Source organism: Protopterus annectens, chromosome 3.part1 (assembly GCF_019279795.1).
Source record: "Protopterus annectens isolate FY-2018-M chromosome 3.part1, PAN1.0, whole genome shotgun sequence".
Classification (NCBI taxonomy): Eukaryota; Metazoa; Chordata; order Ceratodontiformes; family Protopteridae; genus Protopterus; species Protopterus annectens.
The window spans coordinates 257575193-257593784 of record NC_056732.1 but is presented as its reverse complement, the minus strand read 5'-3'; the positions used below and the strand labels follow the sequence as shown (position 1 = coordinate 257593784).

The window sequence follows — 18592 nt, the reverse complement described above, 5'->3', positions numbered from 1 at the left end:
AGCAACATGTATTTGCCATCAAGTGTCAAATAATAAACTAGTAAGAGGTCCATCCTCTTGTATAACTGGCTCCTCATATATCAATAGACTGTCCTGCTCTCTCGACACTACTTGCCCAATATTAAACCAGCAGGAAACTAAGATCTGAAAATCATCTACTTCTAAAAGTAGAAAAGCCCACCTTACCTGCTAGTGAACTCCTCTACTCCTTCACTGTCTCCAAACTATGGAACTCAATTCCACCTTGTGTAAGAAACACAGGCAGCACCAGCACCTTCAATGAAATACTGAAAAATCATCTCAACACTTCCTGGCTATGTACCTGCTCTACAACCTAACCTCTTCCTTCTCCTTATATGATAACTAAACTCCTTTGCTTTTTGCTACTACTGACTGATGACACCTTCTCCATAATTATTATTTTTCATCACTTGTTGATACTAGTACAATAATGCTGATTAATGCATCTCTGTTTATACCTCTGATTGAATTCATCTGGCAACCAAGAAAATTCCTGCTTTTATGTATATATTCTGTATATATTACTGTAATCACTATGTGTAACACTGTATCTACTTTTGTACCAATTAATGTTTAATATTTTCTGTATCTATGTTCTTGTTGGAGCTTTTCTCCTCTAGCCTCTACTGAAAATGGGCTCTTTTAGGCCCAGTGGACTTTCCTGGTAAACAAATGCAATAAATAAATAAATAAATAAATAAATACAATAATATAAAATAAAATAGATAGTGTAGTACTCTCCAGTCTATCTGCCCACATACTACACAGCATGTCATTTCCATGGATTAGCCCAGGCACACTGCTTCCGACACCCAATGTGCATTTTAATGAAGTGAATTAGCATCCTTCTTTGCCAGACCAGAGGCACTGTGAGTGGTTTTTGGCAAGTTTTTCACAATGACTGTGGCTTAGCTTCATAAATCTAGCTCTTAGATCAGAAAGATCTCACATAAGTTGATTATGAAAGACTTCTAAGAATATTATTTTTCTTAACATGCAACTTTAATATACATTCTGTGGTAGGGCCACATAAATCACTGCTATTATCTGAAAAAAGTTTGCTGTTGAAGTAATGGTAATTAAATCCACAAACCTGGCATGCTTTGTAGTGCTCAAAAAGTGACAGTAATCCAATATTACTGCGGCAAGGAATTCCTTTTAAAAGTGTTATATTTCCATTTCCAGAATCCAGCTCTACATTATCATTGAAAACATTTGACATGGCTCTGCCTGTCAACAGTAAGTTTACAAGTTCCTAAAATAGAAGAAATCCAAAAATTATCTATTAAGGAAGAAATGTGTATACACACTTCAAAATCGCAAAAACTTCTGGTCTTACTGCTACATCAAAACCATTTCAGAGATCTAACAGAAATTTAGATATGTTGGATATTATCAACTGGTACGAAAATAAAACTGAAGTACCACCACCGTAACAGGTACAAGCATGCAAAATCTGAAGGTAATGCTACTCAATGCTAGAAGTCTAAACCTCAAAATGCACTCTCTCGAGGCACTCCTAAAAATTGAGAAAACCGTTATCTGTGCAGTAACTGAGACCTGGTTCAAGGTTCCAGAGAGCACCCCTGCAATACCAGGCTACAACTCTTACCACACTTTTCAGCCACCAAACCAGGACCGAAACACTAAAGGTGGAGGAGTGTCAATATTCACCAAGGATATTCACACCACCAAGCTAGTTGCCCAACACAATGCATCTGAAATTCTCCAGGTGCAACTAACACTAGGTAAGACCGAAATCAAAATTGTAGCTTGCTACAGATCCCCCACCATGTCCCAAGATTCTCACTACACCTTTCTAAACATACTGGAAAATATTAAGATAGAACCAAACACCCTAATACTGGGTGATTTTAACTATCTTTGCCATTAACTGGGAAAACTACTCGTGTACCAAAACCTTTGCCCAACGGTTCTTGGAATTCATAAATTCCAACGCCCTGGATCAACTAATCCATAGTCTCTCCAGGGGATATCCTAGACTTGGTCATTACCAACATGGGAAATCGATGCTCCACACCTATGATCACCCCCTCGTTAGTCGGGTCTGACCATAAGCTAATTACCCTTAACATCAACATCTCGCCCCCACACCCCAGTAAGGAAACCTCCATAAAAAACTTTTCCAAAGCCAACTTCATGGTACTAAAGTCAGAAGTGACAAACTTCATGACACCCATGCAGACAGGAACTGAAAGTTCAACTTGTGAATCCTACACTAAGGCACTGTACGAACACATCCACTCATGCTGAATCGTGCCATCCCAAATAGAACCAAGATGCTCTCATCCAAAAAAAGGAAGCCAATCTGGTGGTCCCCTGCCATAAACAAACTTTACAACAAAAGGAAGAAACTGTTGCAGAAAAGAGGAAAATTCCAGGATGCAAAAAAATCCCTTATCAGCCTCAGTAAGAAACTGAGATCCCTCATAAAATCCTCCAAAGCTAGTTACGAAAATAAAATTGCCAAAGATTCCAAAGACAACCACAAGGCATTCTGTAACTATGTCAAGAATCTAAATGGCAATGCTCAGATCTGCTCTGAGCTAAAACAGAATGGCATTAAATATACTGATCCCAAGGATATTGCCATTATCCTGGCAGATCGATTCAGTGCCAACTTCACCCCCTTCTCACCCCCTAAATGGCCCATCTCAATACTGGAAGACTGCCAAATTCCAGTAATAATGGACATACAGGTAAAAAACGCACTCTCCAAAGCTAAGAATACAGCATCCATGGGACCAGATGACATCCTGGGCTGTGTACTACATGAACTACAATATGAACTGGCACCTCACCTAAGTGTCATGTTTAATCATAGCCTCACCTCAGGTTTTGTGCCTACTGAGTGGTGCAGAGCTACAGTTATCCCACTCCACAAGGGGGGATCCACCTTGGATCCCGGAAACTACCATCCCATCAGTCTAACCAGCCTTATCTGCAAGGCCATGGAGCATATTATCATGGAACTTATAAACAAAGTCATTGGCAACCTTCAAACACTGGACTCCACCCAGTTTGTGTTCGTGAAGGGCCGATCTTGTCTCCTGAACCTGATTGACTTCTTCAAATCAGTCTCCAGAGCCATGGACAAGGGTAAGGTGGTTCACACAGTCTATCTAGTCCTTGCTAAGGCTTTTGACACCATCCCCCACTCTGGAATCATAGATAAACTTACTAAGCTGGGCATTAATCCCTACGTCAACCAATGGGTTGCTAACTGGCTTACTGATAGAACCCACACTGTAAAAGTAGCCGACTCCAAATCCAGCTCCAGACAACTGACAAGTGGAGTACCTCAGGGTTCAGTCCTGGGGCCGCTCTTGTTTGCCATCTATTTCTCTGAAGTACAGGCCAACACTAAGGGACTCTGGCAAACAAAGTTCGCAGATGACTGCAAATTGGGAGCCATTATTGAATCCCCAAATGATGTAGATATTCTACAAAAGGGCCTTACAGAAACAGATGCTTGGTGCCAGAGCTATGGGCTCAAGCTCAATGCCAAGAAATGTATAGTTATCCCCTTTGGGAAAAAACATGTACCTGTGAATTACCATATATTACCGAAAGTGTGGTAAGAGACTTAGGGACACAGGTGGACAGTGGTCTCATCTTTGATAACCACATCGCCACAACAGTCAGGAAATCCTTCTATGTGGCACACCTCATCACTAAGGGCTTTTCATCCAGAAAAAAGGAGGTAATTGTCCCACTGTACTCATCCCTCATTAGACCCATTATAGAATACAACGCCCCATTTAGTATGTACCTCTCAAGACATTTGCAACAACTGGAAAGGCCGCAGAAATACCTCACTAAAAGAACCACAGGCCTAAAGCAGATGCCCTAAGCTGACCGCCTTAAAAAACTCCAGCTATACTCTGTCGCATATCGTCTACTCAGAGGTGATCTCTGCTTAACATACAAGGCCATCTCAAACCCAGATCTGTTGGACATGCTACACTTAAAGAAATCCCAATCCCTCAGAGCCACACGCTCCAGGGATCTAAACTTTGTCATCACAATAAAGAAAACATGCTGGAGGGATACGTTACTGACCCAGAGACTCCCCAGACTCTGGAATACATTACCCATACATGTCAAGCAGAGTGCCTCTTTGGCCTTCTTCAAAAGGAACCTTGACGACTGAATGGGAGAAAGGAAATTCACCCCGGGATCACGTCAATCACCCTGCTAGACAGGGGTCCAGGGATGTAAATAGTGTGGGAAGAAATAGCTAGGGAATTGTTATGGCTAGGCTTGTATAGGCCCTAGGGCTGATAGCCTAGTATAAACCTATGAACCTATCTTCAGAACTAGGGATTTTCAGTACCTAGTTACAATAACTACATAGTAAGTAAAGTGCTGATACAATCAGCAATAAATGACAACATTTTTTACTTCAAAAAGTACTTGTAAAAAAATGCATGGATGCTTCCCATCAAGTTTGGGGAGCTTCCTCCAAAAATCTAAAAGTCCAGGGTCTTTGGTCTCATCAACGGATGACATAGCATATCAATATCAATACTGTTGCAATAGCTATAAACTACTTGGGTAGACTGCCACAGCTTACATTAAAAAGGGAGGAGGAAATTAATTAAGAATCCAGGAACCCCGGGAGAATGGTTCTAGCAAAGCCTGTTCTAAACCTGAAAAAGGAATCTAATTTGTAGTGCTTTGTAGAAGTATGTACAAGAGACCCAGACATTGCCTCTGGAATACTTCTAGAGTCTTCTCCCTTCCAGAAAGTCATTGAAAAAGCCAAAGCCCTGACTGAATGGGCCCTAGTCCTGTCTGGAAGTGGTTTATTACATTGAGAATAACAAAAGGAAATGGTATGAGACAACCATCTAGATACAGTCTGCTTTGATAGTGGTTGTCCTTTCCTCCTACGTTCATAGGAGACAAAGAGTTGATCAGCTTTCTTGAAGGACCACAAATCCTTGCAATTCAGATACTCTCCTAGCTGAAGTCAGAGCAACAGGTATAACAGCTTCACATGTTAAGACCCTGAATTCAGCCTGATGAGCTGGTTCAAAAGGAAAAAGAGTAACATTTTCAAGCACAAAGTTAAGATACCTAGGAGGTACCACTTGATTCCTAAGTGGACAGATATGTAAAACCTCTAACAACTGGCTGACTTCCAAATGGTTGTTGGTGGGGGTGGGGGTACCAGGGCAGGCAAGCAGAAATTGCAGATAAATGAACCTTGATGGAGAAAGAAAGGCCTGAGGACAGTGCATCATACAAATAACAAAGAACCAGAAGCAGTCGAGCTTTAAGAGCATCCTGGTTCTTGGAATGGAATCAACTCAAACATATTTTCCACTTACACATATATGATTTTGTAGTAGTAGTTTTTTCAGTCTCCTGCATATCCTCAAAAAATGTTGCCTAAAAGGTATCAAAATTCTATCATCCAGGCAGTCAACTAAGGAGTTTTCAGGTTGGTATGTATAGAACAACCCTCATCTTGTGTAAGTCAATCAACTTTGCAGGGAAGCCTGTGGTAATTGCCCTTGGCAGGTTTCAAAAGAAGGAAGAAAATACAGTTGTGCTTTACTCTTAGGATACCCTGCCAAGGTTAGCGCAATGTCAGGCCAGTATATCAAAGCCTTTACACCTTCCCTTGTGTTGTTAGTCAGACGTAAGTCCTACACGCAAGGCATAAGGCACATATTTAATGTAAGGACACCTAATCCTTGAAACTGCAGTGCTAGAGAAACACTAACATGTCCATTCAGGAAGATAAGCAGAAGGAGATAAGGATGTAAGAAGAAACCCCACTGGTCAGCAGTAGGGCAACAGAAAAAAAAAGGGTAGAAGGGAGGGACCGAATACAACAACAGTTAGAAGAACATCTGTTATAGTAAGATCTTACAGAACTGTACTATCATTGTTGCAGTATTCGTTAATCATGGGAGAGCTACAGTAAAGTATGGGAGAAGGAAAGCAGATAATATCCATCCACAAACCCATGAAGAATAGCCCTAGCAAATCCTGCCCTGGCCAAGAAATGGCATCTAACTTATAATGCTTGGTAAAAGCATGTACAGAAGACAACATAGCAGCTTCTATGTTTGATACAGTATCCATACCTTGGAAAAAAAAACACCAGGAGAGGCTACTGTTCAGGTAGAATGAGCATAAACAGAAGAGGAAATCTGCTTGTCATAAAAAGATTAATCATAGAAAACAAACAGTAATAAGGCAGTAACCACCAGGCCGAATATAAAAACTGGTTCAGCTTTATTAAAACAAAAAAAAAAGATAAAACTGAATCATAAGCGCTTTTGGGTGTAACCCTTTATCAGATGATATATCAGTCAAGCACACACACTTTTTTTATATAAAATATAACCAATCAGATTCAGTACTGAACCCTCCTTTTCATTAAAGCCGGTTTTAAAGGGACCACTTCATTCAATCCTGGGGCTTTATCAGCTCCCAGTCTAAGAATACATTGCATTTCAATGTACTCAGTCGCATTTTTTAAGTCTCCCATCCTGCTACTCTTAGTAACTATCTGGATCACCATGAACAAGAAAAAGAAGTTATGTACCTACCATAACGTTCCATGTTAGTTGTCTTCTTCTCGCCTTCTTTCTTGCTGGTTGGGTTCGGAGCCGATCCTCGGCTCTGACTTGGCCATCTTCAAAAGCTCGAGAGCTGCATACTGGCTCGAGGCTACACCATATCCCATGATGCCTGGCGCTAGATACCCAGATCTCATTTGGTAAGTCTCACTGCAGACATAATAAGGAAAGGATCCTATCCTGGACTATACAAAACCTCCAGAGAGGCTACTAGACAGAAGAAGAATAGCCAGAGAAGACTCAGCCACTGAAAAACCATAAGGAACTCTTCTCGGTCTACAAGGATAGGGGGATGGAGGGTGGGACACAAGAAAGAAGGTGAGAAGAAGACAACTAACATGGAACGTTATGGTAGGTACATAACTTCTTTATGTTAAGTTGTCTATCTCGCTTTCATTCTTGCTGGTTGGGACAGCGTCCCTAACACCTAAAATCCTGGGTGGCTCATCGGAACAAACTCTTCAGAACATTGGAACCAAAATCTGCTCTTTTTCTGGAAACCACATCCAACTTATAATGCGAAATAAAGGTATGTGGGTTGGCCCACTTAGCCGCAGCACAAATAGATTCCATGGGTAATCTAGCCTGAAAGGCCACCTAAGTGGCTAAAGCTCTGGTGGAGTGACCTTTTGGTTTAACAGGTAATTCTTTATTCCTCAGTTGATAGATAAATGTGATGATAGAAGTCAAAGTCAACCACCTGGACAAGGTTACTTTTGAGACTGGAAGACCTTGTTTAACCTCAGCATAAGAAAGAAAAAGTTGGTCCGATTTCCTGATATGTTTAGTTCTATGCAAATAAAAGCATAGTTGCCTGTGAACATCTAACTGATGCAATTTATATCCCGCCCTGTTGGAGTGGTTGGGAAAAAACACAGGAAGGTCTATGGACTGATTCAAATTATTTTCTGAAGAGACCTTAGGAAGGAAGGAAGGAAGGATTAGTCCAGAGAGCAACCCTAGCATTGTGGAAGACTAGGTACGGAGGACAGGTACAAAGAGCCTGCAGTTCCGAAACTCTTCTAGCTGAAGTAATGGCTACCAGAAAAAGAGTTTTCCAAGATAAAAACTTCAATGAACAAGATGCTGCAGGTTCGAAGGGAGGCAATATTAGCGAAGCTAAAATCAAATTTAGATCCCACGGAGGTGGAGGATCTCTCACTGGAGGCCTGAGCAGAGTGGTCCCTTTGAGAAAGGCTCTACATAGCTTATGCGACATGATATTATTTCCCGACAGGCCAGTGTGAAAATTTGAAATTGCAGCCAACTGAACTCTAAATGTAGCTGAAGCAGACCCAGAATGAAAGAGTTCCGCAAGAAATTCCAAAATGTGGTGTATAGGGGCTGAAAAGGGATCTATACTCTTAGTCTCTGCCCAGGAAGAAAAACGTTTCCACTTACTAGCGTAAGTTTTTCTAGTGGTAGACTTGTGCGATGATAAAATAATTTCACGCACAGAGGGGGAGATATCTGGAAGTCTGGCTAAGGTTGGAAGTGGAGCAACCAAGCAGTGAGCTGGAGAGATTTCAGGGATTGGTGCAGCCCGCCTGATTGATGTATCAGAAGGTCTGGAACTAGGTCCAGAGTCCAAGGCTGCTCAAGAAGATGATGATGCAGTAACGGGAACCATATTTGTCAAAGCCAAGAAGGAGCAATGAGGATCATTTTGCAGTTCAAAATGGTAGCTTTCTGTATCAGTTTCGGAATAAGGGGAAACGGAGGGAATGCATAAAGAAGTCCCTGAGGCCAATTGTGGACTAGAGCGTCTCTGGGGGGATGTCCGGGAAGTGGAAGAAGAGAGAAGAAATTGTTGCATTTGATGTTGAAGGGGGTGGCAAAAAGGTCGCAGCAAGGCTGGCCCCATTTGCGGAATATTTGGTCCACAACTACTTGATTCATAGACCACTTGTGAGGCATGAGAATTGCTCTGCTCAGATTGTCTGCTATGATGTTGGACTTCCCAGGGATGTGCGTTGTGATCAGTAACCATTGGGAAGAGACTCCCACTGCCAGCGTCTGAGTGCTTCTCGACATAGGAGGTAGGAGGTAGGACTTGGTTCTGCCCTGCTTGTTGATGTACCACACTACTAACATATTGTTCATTTGAATTGCAATGGTCCCGGTATGGAGAGAGTCCTGAAGAGCTTGCAATGCTAAAAGCACGGCCCTCATCTCCAAGACGTTTATATGCAGGTCATACTCGTGAGGTTGCCAGGTGCCTTGGACTGTCCTGCCATGATAATGCCCTCCCCAGCCGATCAGGGAAGCGTCCATGGTAACTGTAGCAACTGGGGGGGGGGGGGAGTACAAATGGTCTGCCTAGAGGCACTGATGTGGAGACCATCCACCATGCAAGGTGCTTTTTGCATGTTTCTGTGATCATAATCATGTGAGACATGGGAAGCTGCTGGAAGGACCATTAGGTGAAAAGCAGCCACTGTAGAATCCTCATGTAAAAATGAGTTAGAGGAACAAGTATGATCGCTGCTGCCATGAGACCCAGAGTTTGGAGGACGAACCTGGCTTGAATTCTTTTGCATGCTAATAAGACCTGTACATGTTGACGAATCACTAATACCCTGTCTGGTGGAAGGCTCGCTGACATGTCTCTTGTATTTAAATTTGCACCTATAAAGGTGATAGATTGACAGGGCGACAACACAGACTTTTTGAAATTTATTGAGATACCTAGTCTGGAGCAAGTCTTGATAGTGTAGTCTCTGGCTCGCAGAAGGTGATGCCTGGTGGTAGCAGTAAGGAGACAGTCATCTAGATATGGAAACACCTGGAATCCTAGCCGTCTCAGGTGAGCAGTAACTACTGCCATGCATTTGGTGAACACCCTGGGGGCTGTGGTGAGATCAAAGGGCAGAGCTTTGAACTGGTAATGGCTGGCTCCCAGCCGGAAGCGAAGGAATCTTCTGGAGCATCTATCCATTTTGATGTGGTAGTACGCATCCTGAAGATCTATAGAGCACATCCAACTGTCCTGACCCAGAAAGGGCATGATGGACTGTAGCGTGACCATCCGAAACTTTGTTCTTTGTACAGACCTGTTCAGTCTGCTGAGATCCAAAATGGGTCTCCAGTCCCCTGTCTTTTTTGGTACCAAAAAGAACCTTGAGTAAATTCCGGATCCTTGCTGGTCTGCTGGGACTTGCTGGATGGCCCTTTTTCTTAGCAGTTTTGAAATTTCTTGTACTGCTTGATCCCTTAGATTGGGTGGAACATCTGGAAGGGACTTGTTTGACACTACGGGAGTGCGAACAAAGGGTATTCTGTAGCCTCCGGATATAACCGACTGTACCCATTTGTCTTGTGTTACGTCTTGCCAGGCTCTTGGGTACAGCGATAATCTTCCCCCGACTGCCTCCAGAGGTGGGCAGTCGGGCAACCCTTCAGGGATGCTGGAAGAGCTTGTCAGAGAAGGATTCTCTGCTGCCCTGGTTTTGCGGACCCCCTCTGCCACGAGGGCGGTGTCTATTATTGTTCCCTCCTCTGCCCCTGGATGGGAACTCACCACGTGTGTCGAGCAAGGCTCCCTGGGATTTCCAGAACCACATCTTTCCACTCTTCTGACCCGTGGGATATGGTCTGGAAGGAGTGGAAAAACAGACTCCCACAGCAGAGAGAGTCTTGCCTTCCTGCTCACACCTGGTAAGGCTGTCCTTCACCTGTGATCCAAAAAGAGAGGAACCATCAAAAGGGGTGTTGGTGAAAGATGCTCTGAAAGGTTCTGCAAAGTTACATAGCCGCATCCAGGCGTGTCTCCTTAGAGCAACACCTGTGCCCACGGCTCTACTCGCACCATCGGCTGCATAAGAAATGAGTCTCATGGAGGAGTTCACCACTGAATTAAGAGTCGCCAGCTGGGAGGCTGCCTTAGCCCTGGCCCCCTCAGTTGATGGATCTTGAAGGGTATCTCCAAGCTCTTTAAGGAGATCCCTTTGAAGGCGGGTAAAGTGGCACAAATAATTCAGAGACCTCATAGAAAAGGTCGCTGAAGAGAACATCCGCTTCCCATATCTGTCCATCATCCTAGACTCCTTGTTAAGGGGATGGACAGATGAAGAAGTTTCAGCCAACTCCTTCTTTGTGGCCGCCGCTACCACCATGGCATCAACAGGGACACCTTTGATCAAAAACTGTTTATCCTGTGGGGTAGTTATGAATTTAGCGGGTCTTCTGGGGGTCAGTTCCACTGTGTCTGGAGCTGACCACGCCTTCCGAGCCACCGCAGACATCAGTGGGTCGTAAGGCAGAGACACCCAGGAGGTGGAGGGTCAGGATCCAAACGCATCCAGGAATATCGACTCATCCTCGGAGGAGTTTAGGGTAGTCCAGTTCCCCCTCTGCGTAAGCATTTCAAGGATGTCTGCGAAGGAGACATCTTCAGAGGGGGATCTCGGGGAACCTTCCAAATCCTCTAAGTCTGTATCTGATGTGACAGACTCAGGGGAGTCAACATGCTTCCTCTTGCATTTCCTCTTACGAGTTGGCTCCTCTGAATGATCAGGGGAGGCCTCGGAAGAGGAAGATACACCCAAGGGGGTGCCCTGGAGCATTGGTTCCCCCACGCTTGGGGTCTGGAGGAGGGGCTGAGGAGACGTAGGCACCATAGTGGGAGGAGCTGATGGGGATGATCGTGGGGCTGACTCAGGGGCCAGCACACTCCTCATGACCTCAAAGGCGTCCCTGCTCAGATGCCGAGAAGGCTCCGGTTCCAAAGAGACTGGAATCCTTCTCCGCACAGAGGGGGACAGCTCCGAAGCCAATGTAGGAGCCGAGCTTGGGGAGAACGGGGTCGGACAAGGGTCCGATGCTACTCGCCCCCTCGGAGCCGACGAGGGAGTCTCAGTCCCCAGACCCTTCCAAGGACAGTACCAAGGAAGTGATCGGAGCCGATGATGGAACCGAAGGAGAAGGTATCGGTGCCGATGGTTCCACGACCCGAACCCCAACAAACTCCGGCTCCGAGCTCAAGGGAGGAGTCGGAGGAGGAATAACTGCAGATATGGAAGGAGCCGACACCTGATGAGGGGGGCTGGACAACATTTTTGCTAGGGCCTGCAATTTTAACAGCCTACTGACCACTCTCTCCACGTCATGATCTGATAGTCTTGAGGACTGAGAAGAGTAGGACTGATGACTGTGCTCCGACTGGAACAGAGGAGAACTTGGAGCCGAGCGTATCAACTCCAGGGAGGGAGACCTAGATCTCTTTCGACTCCCTGATGGCTTCGAAGCAAGAGTCAGAACCAACTGGGAGACAGGTAAATCGGTTCCGGCCGGAACCGTGGCTGAAGGAACAGCTTCACCCATCGACGGCTCCGAACTGGGAGCCAAAGATTTCGGTGGCTTAGAGGTCTTCAAGGGCTGAGCCTTAGCCGGTGAATCCTGCTTGAGTAAACACCATAGGGTTAACTTATTTTTACGTTCCTGCAGGACTCTTGGGTTGAAGGCATGGCAAACCGAACAAGAGTCCTGCAGGTGCACGGCGCCCAGACAATAGACACTAGTGTGACCATCTGTCAGAGACATCTTCTGACAGCATGAGTCACACTTCTTAAATCCGGACACTTTGGTGTCCTTGGACATCCCTGAAAAAAAAAATTTGAATACCAAGGACAATACACAAAAAACTAGGATATAACAATTACCACTAAAGTTGACACACCCAAAAACACAGTCAAGATACTCACAATATTATGCTTACAAGCTAAACAAAACTAACTAGGTAAAAGCTAAAAAGTTTTTTTTTTTTTTTATAGAAAAGGAAAAGGGTTAGCCTCTAATTTAAACAGCTACCTAAGGAAGAAGTGATGATGGACAGGGGAAAACTCTAACTAAAATGAGTTTTCTAAAGGGATAGGAGAAGGTTCAAGAAAGAATTATAGATACAACAAGTATTATATAAAGAGAAAGGTTAACTACTATAAACAATCTACACTAACAGTCTAATAATTTTTATCAAAAATGGATAAAATAATGAAAATATAAGACCTGAGCCAGTAAGACAACCTCGCAGCAGAAGCGGCAAATGAGATCTGGGTATCTAGCGCCAGGCATCATGGGATATGGGGTGGCCTCGAGCCAGTATGCAGCTCTCGAGCTTTTGAAGATGGCCGAGTCAGAGCCGAAGATCGGCTCTGAACCCAACCAGCAAGAATGAAGGCGAGATAGACAACTTAACATTACATGTTCCTCATGCAAAATTGTCTGTTTATACAATGAGCATGAACAGATGGGGAAATCTGCTTGCCATGAAAAGACTAATAAAAGGAAATGGCCATGGTTTGCTTAGACACTGCCAGACACAATTTCCTGGCATGAACGGAAACAAAAAGTTGCTCAGATTTTCTGAGGCATTTTGTCAAACTCAAGTAATATCTGAGCTGTCTATGTAAATCCAAAGTGTGTAGGTAACTTCTCACTACGAGACTGTACAGAAGGAAAAATGAGGGAAGCTTAATAGACTGAATCATGGACAAATCATTAAACACCTTGGGCATAAAAGAAGGATTGATATGAACAGATATCCTGTCCTTGTGAAAAAACAAACAGAAATGAAGGCTTGGAGATCATAAACCTCTTTGCATTAGTAAGAACTACCAGCAATACAGTCTTCCAAGAACAATGTTGCAGAGAAGAATAAAAGACAGGCTCAAAAGGGCAGTTTTTCAAGAATAAAATTAAGGTCTCAAGAAGAAGGAATGGGCTTTCTTGGGGGCTTGATATGAAGGAAACCTTTTAGGAATTGTTTGACTTCAAAACAAGAAGCCAAAGGTGGACTCAAAGGCAGACAGACAGAAATGGCTTACAAATGAGCTTTAAAAGAAAAATAGGCCAAACCAGTATCGAGCAATTTACACAAATAAGAAAGGACCATAAAGACCTCAACAGGGAAAGGGTCCTGGTTATGCCTGAGACACCAAACATCAAATTTCTTCCATATAATTTTCCAGTAGTGAATTTTGTGGCCTCCTGCAAAACCCAAAACATTTCGTCAGAAAATTGGTGACTAAAAGGAATCAAAACCCTATTACCCAAAGTGCCAGTTTAAGTGTGCCCAAGTGAGGGTGAATGAGAGACCACTTGTCTCCTCTTGTGTGAGAAGATCCATTCTGTGTGGTAACTTGTGATGACTGTCACAGGCCTAGTGAAAGAGAAGTGAAACCAGTGCTTTCTGGGCTAAAAGGGAGTCATCAGCAAGATTCTGAATGTATACTACATGATCCTGTGGAAGAGAAGTAGAGGAAAGAGGAAGACAAGCATACAGGAACATCCCCTTTTAAGAAAACAACATGGCATCCACTTTCCAAGCCAGCAGACCCAGAACTCTGGAACAGAAATTGGGAAGTTGTCTGTTCAAAGGGGCGGCAAAAGAGTCTACTTGAGGAGTACCCCATCAATGTACAATGTCCAGAAACTCCTCTCTGTGAAGCATCCATTCTTGAGGATGTATTTTGGACCTGCTCAAAGAGTTTGCCACTAGATTGTGCTGTAAAGGGATATAAACCACCTGAAGAACCAAGTAATGGAGGGTTGCAAAATCCCAAGCTTGAAGTGCTAGCCTGTAAAGAAGGTAAGACTTTGTGCCCCCTGATTGTTTGTATACCACACAACTGTGGTATTGTCTGTAGACTTCTTTGGAGGACCTGGAATCCAGGGGTACTTAAAAAGTCTGAACAGCTAGGAGTAGAACCATCATCTTTTTGATACTGATATTGTATGTCATCTGTTGATAAGACCAAAGACCCTGGACTTTTAGATTGTTGGAGGAAGCTCCCCAAACTTGATGGGAAGCATCCGTGTTCAGCTCTTGAGTAGGAAGAGAAACCTAAAAAGGCAGACCTAGATTTATGGAAATCTGATGAATCTACCAGTGGAGACTGAATATGAGACACAATAAAAGACAAAGTGGAAACTCCAGAGGGTTGCAGTGTTGGAGCCAAACAGTATTGAGATACCACTGGAATTTTCTCATGTGAAGTCTGGTAAAAGAAACCATGGTGAAGGTGCATGCCATTAACACCAAGGCTCAGAGAAACTCCCTTTCAGGAAGAACTACAACAGGAAGAAGAGACTGGAAATGAGCAATCAAAGTGAGGACCTTGGGAGGTGGAAGAGAAGCCAGCATTGGAATGGTCTCAATCCTGCAACCCCAAAACACTTGGTCCTGAGAGGGAGTCAACACTGGCTTTTTGAAACTGAAAGTGAAACCCACACTGCACAGGAAAAGCATAGTGAAGTAAAGATTATGAAGCAGTTGCTGCTGATAGGAGGCTTGAATTGGAAGGTAGCATCGCCTCACAGTAAGACGTTGTCTGGTTCGATTCTCAGCTAGAGCGGCTTCTGCGTGGAGACATGCGTGAATGGGCGTACCTTCGTTGAAGGTTGTGCATCAGGGCTGGCAACTTGGCACGTAACAATCAACTGACAATCATTAGCGGACCAGAGTTCCGCTGTGGCGACCCCTAACCGGGAAAAGTCGAAAGACACAACAACATTCAGATAAGGGAAAGGTTGGATTTCCTGAAGTTTGAAGAAAGCTATCACAAGGTCCAGACATTTGGAGTATACCCTTGGAGCTGTAGAAAAATGCAAAGCAAGTAACTGATAATAAGAGGAAGAAACAGAGAAATGCAAAAAAATTCCTGAACAGAGGTGGATAAGAGTACGAAGATAAGAGTCCTTCAAATCCAGGCAGGCTAGAACAGCCTGGGGAACCAAAAAGAGGGGAAAGGGTCTGAACAGACAACATCCTGAAGGAAGGAACCTTCAGAAATGTGTTGAGATAGTACAGGTCCAGTACTGGCCTCCACATTTTCCTTCTTCCTGGGAACCAGAAACATCCTGGAAAAGAAACGTGTTCCCTTTTATGACAAGGGAACAGGATGAATGGCTCCCTGTTTCACCAGAGCCTGCAGGACCACAGGAAAATGAGGAAGCTGGCAATCAGGAAGGTGGGGGGGATCAGAAAATGGAGGAATAGACTACAGGCCATAAAATAATCATGTTGGATGAGAGAAAGAACCCAGGCATCTGTGGTTATCAGTTGCATAACAGGGAAGGAAAGGATCTCCCTGAGGAACAGAAGAATCTGTCCGAGAGGAAATGGAGACTGTATGTCCGACAGAGGGAAGTTAATCAGGAAAAGAAAGTTTTTGGCCTCTCTTATCCCTAACAGGTTGTCTAGGCGGTCTACAGGCAAATAAAGATTTCAAAGGATAGTTTCTCTGGAACTTAGGTACAGGAGAAACAAAAACATGTTTAAGGACTTGCATAATTCTGCCCTTATTCTGCATGGTTTTAAAGAATTCTACAGCAGCAGTGCCAAAAAGAGTCTGATTATCTAAGGGAGAATCTAAAAGTTTGTTTTTATTATTCTTAGGCAAAGTCTGCAACTGCAGCTAGGAATATCTTCTTGTGATAGAGTCCAGTGCAGCTGCCCTAGATGAGGAATGACAAGCTACCTGAGAGGCAGAACGCAATACAGAGAGAGCAGAAGTCTTACTGTCTGAATATGGCATGTCTACTACATGGGATAGAAGAACCAGGATATACCTAGTTATGTGGGTTTGATAACTAATGGTTCTAAAAGCCAACATAGCACAAGTATGCACTTTATTCCCCATACCTTTCCACAGCATGGCTGTCCTTGAAAGAAGGCAGAAGCTTGGGGAAGGAAAGCAGTTTGATGGCTTATCTGTGTATGTGGAGACAACAGCAGGATCAGAAGATGAACTTTAATATTAGTATTTATGACCTACAGGTACCTTATAAAATCTGTCTAGCTTCTTAGGGGCCAGAGGCTGAGAGTCAGGAGCCTGAGAAGCCACTGTGAATGTGTCCAACAGGGCAGCTAAAACTAGATGGACTGGAGAAGGTCTGAGTGAGTGCATGTGTAAATGTTCATAACACCTCTTTTGAACCTCTGATACTTGTGAACAATTAAAATTTAAGTGTTCCATCATATGGACCACTGTATCCAGAAAGGATGATTCCTCAAAAGGAAAATCATGGGACAAAGAACCCTCTTTATCAGATCCCAGTGCCAAAGGAGAGTGTATTTGTGAGGAATATGCTATGGATTCTTCACCTGTGTTCAAGTCATAATCAGAAGAAACAGAATATCTTGGCCTCTTAGATGGGGGTGGATGACCAAGGAGCAGCAGCAGAAAGGATGGACAATCCCTGTGGGGGTTTCAGAGCCATGAGAGTATTAAACAGTCCTTGAGTAAAGTCCTTCCACTCTTTGTGAGGATTCTTAGCTACAGTAGCCACATGTTTAGTTTTCTCATTCTTTTTTACAGGAACATCTGTCCTGACACACTGAGGAAGCTCAAAGCAATGCATTGATTCAATGACGGTACCAGGCATTTTTCCCTGATTAAATTGTGGGTTATCCCCCTAGGCCCTTTAGGTATAACCAGTCATGGTTTCCCTCAACATCTGTACTAGATGTATGCACGCATCAGTGGATTTGCAAGTAGGCGATTCAGCGTTTGCCTCTATCTAGGTTGTGGTAGAGGGAACTGGTCTTAATAATGGCCAGTCCTTGGGTTCTTCATCCAACATGACAGAAATGTCTGTGAAGGCTAGACAGCAGCAGATTCAGAGCAAGTTCTTTTAACATTTTTCTTAACAGGTGGCTGAACTTCAGGGTGGGTGGATTCCCTATGATACCCTGGGTGAGTAACTTCAGCTGATAGTTTTCCAGACAGAAATGGAAGACAAAAGGCTGCATTGTGTCTTGGGGACAAAAGCCTCACAGATATCACACTGAGTATGATCATGCATAGCACTCAAACAAAAAAGGCACTTATTGTGCCTGTCTTTCTGGAGAATCTGTCTCTCGCACATTTCCTATTCCTTGATGACATGAAAACAAACTACGAGGACAAAAAAATGGAAAGAAGGGACCCAAACAGAACACTTACCTGTAACGGGCTCGGTAGAAGAACCAGCTCAGCAAATAGCATATAGACCAAATTCAGTAGTTGCTTTTGGACTGGCAGCAAAGAAGTTCTGAGGATTTGGTGTCTGTATGTCACATAGGTACCTTACACCTTGCGTGTAGGATATGTGCCTGATGTACAATGCCAGGAAGGTGTAAAGACTTTGATACGTGGCCAGTTGTTTCACCATCCTTGGCAGGATATCCCAAGAGTAAAGAATACTACAGCAGTGATAAGGAAGAACATCTACTGTTTCCTGGGTTAAAAGAGGGACACCATCACGATCTTTGATGAATTCCTCTGGATCTTTAGACGAACAATGGATACCAGCCAAAAGGGTAAAAAAATCATAGAGGAATATTCCCATACATGAGAATGAGAAGGCATCTGTCTTCCAGGCCTGTTTGCAAGAAATCCTGAAGCAGAATTTCTGTATCTAACTGATCTGACAGAAACCAAACAGATATAGTTGAAGTGTTCCCATTTCAATCAATCCTTGGAAGAACCCAGGGTGAAGTTTCCATTTATGAGGGTTTCTCCTGGTCCTTCTTGGCTTGTTTGCTAACATATTTTGCCTTGACTGAATATGTGAAGCCTAAAGAGTCAAACTGAGTTGAGCTACTACCTCCCAAATTATCACAGCAAGTCTGCAAAGGAGGTATGATCTGGTTCCCTCCTGGTTATTTATGTACTACATCACTGTGGTGTTGTCTGTGAAAACTTGCATAGGTTCTGGAGACCAGAGTTAATTTAGGGCTTTCAAATTATTACTGCTATCCTCTGACATTTACATGCGTTTGCCTGTTGTTTGTTCCACATACCTTGCACTTTCACCCCTTTTGAAACCTCTCACCATGCTAGGTCTGAAGCATCTGCTGTGACAGACTGAAAAGGAGGCTGAAAGGAAAATGGACGACTTGGATTCTAAGAGAAATGGTTTTCCAACCACAGAACCTCCCTCCTTACAAATCCCAAAATAGGGATCTAGAA

General features: G+C 43.7%; 1 protein-coding gene across 1 annotated transcript in view; it reads right to left on the bottom strand.

Moving 5' to 3' along the window:
- Positions 1-18592, bottom strand: part of MINDY4 (MINDY lysine 48 deubiquitinase 4) — a 1921738-nt gene that overhangs the window by 176890 nt on the left and 1726256 nt on the right. Inside the window, exon 15 of the mRNA XM_044066745.1 lies at positions 1115-1276. Coding sequence (XP_043922680.1) covers positions 1115-1276 — 162 coding nt within the window. The remainder of the gene's footprint in view (positions 1-1114; positions 1277-18592) is intronic.